The sequence below is a fragment of the Poecilia reticulata genome, chromosome 9 (genome assembly GCF_904066995.2).
Source record: "Poecilia reticulata chromosome 9, P_reticulata-male-v2, whole genome shotgun sequence".
Taxonomy (NCBI): Eukaryota; Metazoa; Chordata; class Actinopteri; order Cyprinodontiformes; family Poeciliidae; genus Poecilia; species Poecilia reticulata.
In genome coordinates this window covers 27,237,511-27,246,714 of record NC_088838.1, presented here as the reverse complement: position 1 = coordinate 27,246,714, position 9,204 = coordinate 27,237,511, and the positions used below count along the sequence as shown (strand labels likewise).

At 37.9% G+C, this 9,204-nt stretch overlaps 1 protein-coding gene across 1 annotated transcript in view; it reads right to left on the bottom strand.

The window, feature by feature from the left end:
- Positions 1-725: 725 nt before the first annotated feature.
- Positions 726-9,204, bottom strand: part of LOC103469947 (transmembrane protein 132B) — a 243,194-nt gene continuing 234,715 nt past the window's right edge. The window contains exons 12-18 of the mRNA XM_008418032.3: positions 8,953-9,030; positions 6,167-6,229; positions 5,550-5,678; positions 5,169-5,297; positions 4,778-5,062; positions 3,819-4,093; positions 726-3,162 (exon numbers count right to left, since the gene is read on the bottom strand). Coding sequence (XP_008416254.2) covers positions 2,535-3,162; positions 3,819-4,093; positions 4,778-5,062; positions 5,169-5,297; positions 5,550-5,678; positions 6,167-6,229; positions 8,953-9,030 — 1,587 coding nt within the window. The 3' untranslated portion in view covers positions 726-2,534. The remainder of the gene's footprint in view (positions 3,163-3,818; positions 4,094-4,777; positions 5,063-5,168; positions 5,298-5,549; positions 5,679-6,166; positions 6,230-8,952; positions 9,031-9,204) is intronic.

The following is a 9,204-nucleotide window of genomic DNA, read 5'->3' as shown; positions in this document are numbered from 1 at the left end:
AGCTCAAAACAGACGGGGGCTGCAAAGTGTTATTACTCTTAACGTGTTTGTAGTCAAAAAGGTTTTTCCTTTTGAAAAAATGGATGCGCCTAAACTATTAGCAACCGTCAACTTAGACTTGTTGGACTTCTCACTTTTTATTACAGAAAACTGGTATTTATTTGAGCACTTCTTTTAGATACAGTAATGTGTCCAGAAGATAGTGATCAATCAAAAATATTTATTACTTTGGTAGAGGCTTCCCAGCCCATTTCAGTTCTTTTTTGATTTAAGTTAACTTTTTTCACAGTTGTTGCCGTTTTAAAATCCAATAGTTTAGGCTGTGATTTCAGTGACTAATGTTTAGGTATAATGTTTATTCCCTATGAAATTAATAAAATGGAAACCCTCGGTGCCCACGGATGAACGTCGCAACATTTGGTTTGGTTTTCTCCATGAAATGGACTCCTCAGACTCATTATTCTTGAGACATTAAGCATAACATTTGATGGATTGCCTCCATTTTTACATCTCATTATAGGAGAAAACTGATTCCTATCCTGTACAAAGGCAAGAATTAATTCAATACTTCAAACAAAGACAGGTACAACTTTAGAAAAGAACCAGTAGGATCACTTTCACATCGTGGTGAAACTGTAGGTAGTATTCTGTACTGTCATCTGCACCATAAAATGCACAAAATATCACCATGTTGTTGGCTAGTGACCTCCAATCTTATCCACAAGCACTTTGAAGCATGTTTATTTATTTACAACATACAGTGTACTCTGAAACAATAACACGTTTATAAATAAATATTGCAATCTGAACAATCTTACAGTTCTCCTTTTTGTAGTCGAATTCTTCACGACTGGTCACCTGAGCTTAACGAAGGTGAGGCAACCTCTGCCTGCTCCGTCTTCCAATCTCTGGATTACTTGTTCTTTTAAATGTGCTATCATTCACCAGCAGACTATCCATTACTCGCCGTCTTGTCCTTGGTATTCCTTTTCCTCCTCACCCTCCAGATGTCAGTTTTAAATAAATAGAAACAGCGTCTAAGACCAAAGAATCATATATTCTCAAAATCTGAATAAACTTTTAAAATTAAAAGCTACAATTTAAAATATTTCTTAACTTTAAAAAAAATAAAGAAAACATAATAAAAACATATTTATCAAAAAGTAGAAACAGAAGGAAAATATTTTTATGGTAACATGGAAAGGATGTTCCCTATATATATATATATATATATATATATATATATATATATATAGGGGCCATTTCTATTAGTTAGTCATTCCTTTGACACTGTAATGTCATTTAGTACTTCCTGGTGATTCTGTGTAATGCACAAACCTCTTCCAGCCTGGCTAGATGTCTTCATTCAGAGTTCTCATTAAGTTTTTAGCCAGGTTTTGCAAAGTCCAAGCCAGTTTTTCTTTTTTACTTCACTCCCCTTTTGGTTTGCAGAATGTATCTGACTGTGTTCCACAGTTGGTTCTAGTTCTGCTTAATCACAGACGAGGAGAGAGGCAAAGGGATGTCACCATTGTTTCTGATAGGGAGAGAGCAGTCATTGGCTGCAGGGTTCACGAAATGAGGCCCCATTAAAAATGGCCAGTGTCCTTTCTTATTTTTAATTGTGCAAGAATAAAAACGTATGTCTTGGATCCAAGGATGAAAGTCTTTCTCGTGACTTGTCCTTTTCAATCTCTCCGAGTTGTTGTTTGTAGAAAGAATGTGATTTCCTGAAAAAAGATTTGATTTATCTGGACTGCTGACTAAATAATAAGTGGATTTTCTGTTGAATACTTGAAATATACTTATATATATATTTTAACTCACATTATACTCATAATACCAAAATGAAATCGGGGAAATGATAAGTCAACATCTGCTGTTTTGCGATATCAGTGAATCGTTGGTTAACCATTCAGGAGACCTGGCAGGTAAATTGCTTATATTTTAAAACTAAATATTTACTCAACAGCCTTAGCCAACAATGGCAATAAATAAGTAAAAAAAAAAAAAAGACAAACAAAAAAACTCCCAAAGACTTGTGAGTGACGTCATTACAAGATCAAAGTTTGTCAACATCTTTGTTCAAATGTATAGTGGCTTACAAAAGTTTGTCCATTAACATACCCTGAATCAATAATGTATGAGTACAGTGGTCTACTGGTTTTCTGAAAATAAACACTCAAACCAATAGTGACCATTGCTGATTTTTACACTATGATTTTCACAATAAGTAACACAAAACGAACTCTGAATGTTACTTATTGTTTGCTACTGTTACTTTTAGTGTGAGCTAGTGATGACTTCCTATTCTGCTTTGCTTTAGGGGAGCCAAAGGTTAGGAACCCTTAAGCTGTGTGTCCAAAACCTTCAGGTTATCACTATTTTTCATTTTACTGCTCTCACATTTTTCGCTTCACTTGACCCTTTATTAATCCACTGCAAAGGCATCACAGGTGAATTGTACTCTTTGTCCATCTTTTCCCCAGCCCACATCCTCTGCCTCTCTATTGCTCAGTTTCTCTCCCGGTCAGTCACAGATTGTCTTGCAGCCTCTCCATGTAGGTTCTGATTTCAGACTGACCCAGGTCCATATCCTGGCACACCCACTTAATGTCATCCTCATTACCATTGGTCACAAGAACTGAGGAGTTGACATACGGGCCACCACTACCCAAATTATCGTTGGGCAAAACGGTGGCAAAGGATGTAAATTTGACTCGTTTGCGCTTGGCAGCAGCAACTGCAGCTGCAGCCGCGGCTCTGGGGGAATTATTCAGATGCTCTGTTTGCCCAGTGGCATCTTTCCCACCAGCAGTGATTGCAGAAAGGCACTGATGGGGTTCTGGGATAGACCTAGGCAAGGTCTGTCCATGGGCCATTCCCCGCAGTCCACCTGTGCCGCCACTGCCACCACTTATTGTGCCCATGCCAGAACCTACACCCATCACCAAAGTGTTCCCAGCACCATTCAGAAGGTACTTGCTCTCCTCATATCCTCCTTCGTTTCTGTCGATGATGGTAGTGCATTCATCAGGTAGGCCCTGGCATTGGTCCGCATGGTCAGCTAAGAGGTCAGCCTCAGTGCCAAGCCACACCCAGTCATGGGCATGGTTCATGTTGCCGCCTGCTTCCAGTACAGGAACCTGCTTGTGACGGTACCTAAAGAAAAAAAGAGACGATAATTTGGCCTCAGTGAAGGGTAAATGAAGAAACAAGAAATGAATCCCATTTCTTCTGATGATTGTCAGAAATTTAGCTTGATTTTTTAAATGTGGAAAGACTTTGTACTTTCAGCTTTTCAACAGATTTGAGTCAAAATATAGAAACTCTAATAACCTAAAAACTTGAATGGTATCAATATTAAGATATTGTGGTTTCAAAAGATCACAATATTTCAATTATATTTCTTTTCAAAGTGAACTCTGTCTTGCTCTCTGCATGCAAGTTGAATTTGTCTGGTAAACTATTTAAAATTGATAGAGCTCGACTACTTTCAGTATTTTTGTATTTGTGTTTGAGACTCTTATTTTGAAGTATGAAAGAAAGAATTCAAATATTTAAATTGTCCTGTTATGTCAACAGTTGGCAGACAACACATAATTCAATTCATATCTGATATTCTTTTTAATCGTAAAGGGAAATTAAATGACAAAATAAATCAAAGACGTCATCACACCTGTTAAACTGTTTGTATTAAATCACTCTCTTTTTCAACTCTTAAATAGTCAGAGGAGATATTTGAGTTGTTAACAGTTTTCTGAAAAGTTGAAATGCTTTAAATCATAAATTTAATTATAACCTTTACAGTTTATTACCTGAACGCAAAGCTGACACAGTTGATGAGAAAGACCAATATGGCCAGACAGAATACTCCCAGAAGAGCATACATCCCAATCTCCAGGTCTGACAGGCCTCTTGTGGTCTGGGTCAGCTCACCGTTCCCACTTCCTGGAATTTCCACTTGTACTGAGTTCTTACTATAGTCCCCGCCTTGGCCTGACCCTCCCCGACCGCTGTTGCCACCACCAGCGGCTCTTCCACCTGGGTGGGAAGCACGGTGGGTAACTGTGCTTTTAGTTGTTGTGCTAACCTGACAAATGGAAATAAACACATCACAGTGTTTCAGTTTTAGTTGCAAAAAACAACAAATTAGTTAAAAATTATCTAATGTAAAGGAGAGAACTGTTATCCCAGTATAAATCTTATTCTTTACTTAAAGCAGACATTTTGAACTGTAACATTTCTGTAGGTGAGTTTTGACGGCATTAGGTGAACAGATAATCTGTGAAAACATCGATTATCTCCACCTCCTCCCTGAGCTGCTATTCTGAAGTAATGCACTGTTCCCGACCAAAAACAACCAATCAGAGCCAAGAGGAGGTTCTCAGCGGTGTCAATCAATGTTGTGTTCATGCTCCTCAATGTGCTGTTGGCATATAAACAACTTATTGTTACAGGAAAACCATTTATCCATCATTGGTGGCTATGCTAACTAGCCTGAGCATTCACAACAGCCTCTGTTGGCTACAGCGCCGCTAGCAGAGGTGAGAACAAGAGGTGGGATGAGCAGCGCTACACGGCTTGTGATTGACAGCAACAAGACCCTTCTCCTGGTTCTGATATTTTTCACAGATTATGTTTCATACCATCCTGTCACATCATAGTAACAGCTTCAACAATTATGTTTAAAAAAATTCTTTATTAAAGTTACATATTGACACTTCAATAGATAAAGAAAGTAATTTCAGGAAAATATCCAAAATAATCTTCCCACCTTCCTCATGGCTCCTTCCTCTCGGTCCACAGCCAAACTCTTGGAATTCCATTCCCCTCCATCATTTGTCCGTTGCTCACTGGTGCTGTTTTCCAGCCCTCCGCCATCCTCTGCTCCACCTCTCTCGTCGCTGTTTGCTCCAAACTTAACGACCACATTACCAAATCCAGATGCCAGCACACTCTTCCTCTTGGACTTCTGGCAAGTTTCAGAAATGACCATTTCCACATTAAACAGTCGACCCTGTCCATCACCCTCAGCCACGATAATTGGCCAGTGCTGCTCCTATTTGACAATCCAATAACGGGAAAATAAATAGACATGTTCTTGTTATGTTTGTATGAAGTGCCATAAAGGTTGTTTTAGATTTTTAAAAAGAAAGTGTTTTAACCTGATTGGTTACAGAGATGACATTCTCATCCAGTGAGACAGCTGAGAGGAGGAAGTCCTTGGGATCATAGATATCAAGAGGTGTCACTGAGCCATCACTGTAATGAATCCACGCACTAATCACAGCTTCCTGAATGTGAAAACAAACATAGGATATGTTCAGTTCCAGGGTTTGGAAACACTAAATAAAGAGAAATGTTTTTAGGCATTTTAGCCACGGGCAGAAGCCACAGCTTCCTTTTAGCCACAGCATTCATCACTACTTCACAAAAATGATTGTGTATTCTCAGGTAAACACAAAATATTTTAGTTAAGTTTTCTTCAGAGATCTGACAGTCATTATATGTGAATGCATACATGTATTTGCAGAAGTAATTATTACCTGTTTGGGTGTGTGAAGCAGATCTGTAGCTGTAGCTGTCAGCTGTATTGCTTGGTAATTTCCAGGACTCGCTGTCATGCTGAGAGACAAGGATGCAACCAGCTGGACTCCCAGGTCTGTTATTGTTACCTGCAGGAACAAAAATACTTTATTAAACAATCAATAAAGGCTACCAAAAAATCTTGGACTTGCACATGTTAGCAATAAATACAAAATATTTCTGTATTTATGACAAAGGAACAGTGACATTATGTGCAACTTAAACTAAAACTAGAGTCACTCCAATTATGTACTTGATGTACATGATACATGTTTTATCTTATTTTTCATGTCCACGTTAACCCTGTGAGTTAATAAAAATTACACTTTGAATCAGCTTTTATCCTTTATTCTTCGACCTTGTCATTTCTGAAAAATAAAACTGTTTGATTGACAGATGTGTATAAAATATCATGTTTCTGTTCTCTGTTTCTACAGTATGTCATCATGGGGAATACAAGGACTTATTTTCTTCAACTTAAATCACTTCTAAAAAGAAAAATTTAATAATAATCCATCAACAACAAAAAAACATTAAATTGAATGAAGCAGTGAAACTAATTTACATGTTACTCTACCTTGTCATCCAGGACTGTCACAGTCTTCTCTGCCAGGATAGAATCAGACAAAGGGGACAAAACCTACAACGAATCATAAAATGAACATACACTTTACCGTAAAGTGTGAAAACATAAATCTAAAACTACATTTACATTTTTTTAAGGATTTTCTTTAGGCTTTGGTGGCCTTTATTGAGCAGTAAATCTGCACAAACTAGAGAAGAAGAGACAAGGAGAAGGGGGAAGACTTGCAGCAAATGGCCCAACACCAGGAATCAAACCCAGAATAGATATCCTTTAGGTTAATTTCAAATATAAAATACTAGGGATCACTTTGAATCCTTGGTAGATATTTTTACAGTGGGCAAATTTAAATATTGAACCTGGAACAAACGGAAGAATAGATAGGAAAGAATAAAGAACACCAATCCTAATTTTCATTTTCCTTCTTATTCAGACTTTGAAAATATTGTAATTAAATACCGTCCTTTTTCAGACTGTGTAGGGAAACAGGCTGAAATAACTTATTTCACTTATGCTATCAGAATTGGCAAGATGCTTTATAGTCTGTTATTACTTACCATGTCCAAAACAAGCATGTAAACAGACATGAATAAACAGGATCCTTTCATAACTGATGAGATTATCTGTGTAAAGACTGGAATGTGTTGCATTCAAATTTAGTTGACATTTGAATCTCACAGTTGCTTTGAATTCATATTACAAAAAAAAAAAAAAACTTATAGAGAGAAGAATGTGCACACAGCACCTGACACAAACACACATCAGCTGTGCTCCCGCGGGTTAGCATTCAACTAAGTCAACTGGGCCAAAAGCAAAACAAGCAAAAGAAAAAGTGGGTGGATGAAAAGAGAATAAAAACAAGCAGTGAGCAAGAGAGGGTAATATATAGAGCAGGTGTCAGAGCAAGAAAGACAATGACAAATAGCGGTGGACAGAATATGAGAGAGGGCAAAGGCAAGGAGCATGAAAGATTGGGATACAAGAGGAGAGGGAAAGCAGAAGACGGACAGTGACAGAGATTAGGAGCCTCGTGCTGGAGTGTACTCCTCCGCCTGAGGACAGGCAGATCTGATTGGTGTACAAAGAAAATCTCTCGCTGAACGTTTCAATGTGTCAAATTCAATCCTACCCTCGGTGAGGTAAAGAAAAAAAAAATTAATGATTGACATGTATGGGATTGCACCTCAAGACTGGGAATGAGCCTGTGAGAGGAAGAAACTGGGGGAGGGGACTAAGGAAAGAGAGATGGGCAATAGAGGAAGAATTGGGGCTCAGGGAGTCTTAGCTGGGGAGGTAAAATTGAAATGTCAAACTATCAAATGGTGGCTGTCGACACCGGCATGTAGAAAGAGAGAGTGCTGGGTAAATTCTCTCTTCTGGCTCCGAAAACGCACACAGCTGCCTATAAATGTGCATCTGTATGTGTGTGTGTTTGCGTCCCAAGTTGGCTTGATGGAAACATACGCTCAGCTGTTTCCAGAAAGTCCCCTGTGCTTCCTCTAAACTCAGTGCCAACCTATTTAACAAACACACAGACCACTTGTTTAAGAGCTTCCATGCATGTGAATGCAATTAAAAACATTTAAAAACATTGATTTTTTTTTAAAAAACAATGTTTTTACATACAGTGCCTTGCAGAAGTATTCTTGACCTCATATTTTGCTATGTTAAGTTACAAACTGATGCATTTTTATTTTGATTTTACTGACCAACACAATGGAATTCATATTTATAAAACTGAAGGAACTCTGGAGGAGCTGCAAAGATTCACAGCTCATGTGAGATAACTGATAAACAGGACGAAATATATTAGCTCGACAAATCTGGCTTCTACGGATGAAGGGTAAGAATAAAGCTATTATTGAATGAGAACAAAAAATGTGTCCTTTATTATTTTGCATGTGGGGAATAACAAGCATTTGGAAAAAGGGGATCTAGTCAGTTAAGACCAAAAGCTGAACTTCAGGCTCATAGGAACCTACAGCAAAAGGTTTCCAAAGAAGAAAATGTAAATGTCTGTTTCAAGACGTGCCAATATCTAGTAGAGATATTCCAGCTGTAATTACAATAGATTTTTCCACAAAGGTAATAATTCAAATGGGCTGAATCCAAAAGGATGACACCTTTTTCACATTTGTGTTTATATATATATTTTGGAAACAATGTATCATTTTCTTTTCATGTCAAAATTATGGGTTGCTTTGTGTTGGTGTATTACATAAAATCTCAATACATCATAGTTTGTGATTGTGAAAAATTTCAAAGGTTATGAACGGTCTTGTAGGCAATACTCTGAGACTGGATGGACTATCAAACAGCCAACTGGACTGTATTATATGTGGTTTTGCGGTAGCGTAAAGCCTATAAAGGCCAGACTGTTCAAACGCAGCAGATGCACAAATGTTTTCAATGTCAGCAAACGAACGACTACAAAATATTACACCAAGATGTCAAGGCTAAATCCTCAATAGTTAATTGGGGCTAATTGTGTAGTAAGCAAGCAAAGAGACTTGCTGTTAGATATGAAATAGAGAGAAAGGGGAGTGTGTTTACTGCATAAGAGTGCTCTGCACTGCAAGGTGAAGGGCCAAATTACGACGTGCTTGACAAAATCAGAAATGTTCAGCTGACTGTTCCTGGACTTTGTGATGAATTCACTGATTTTGGAATATATTTCAAAACCATTGTCCACCAAGCAGTGACTAAAGCAGAAAGCTCAAGTTCAGGAAATGTATATTGGAAGACATTGTATTTTGCAGAGAAAATAAAAAGCTACTCACTTGTATAGTAGTAATGCCTAGGTCACGTCCCATTAAAATATGCCCATCTACAAGCCTGGCAATGCGTGGCTCTTCAACCTGTTTGATAGAAACAGAAACCCCACATGTAACCTTCATTCCCATCTATGTGCTAGGCCCTCGTTTTCACTGTAATATTATGTACAGCTAAACCCATTTCATATCATTTGTATAATTTAATTTGACACATATGCTTCTTCTGATTGGAAGTAATATAATATTTTGCTGTAGCTC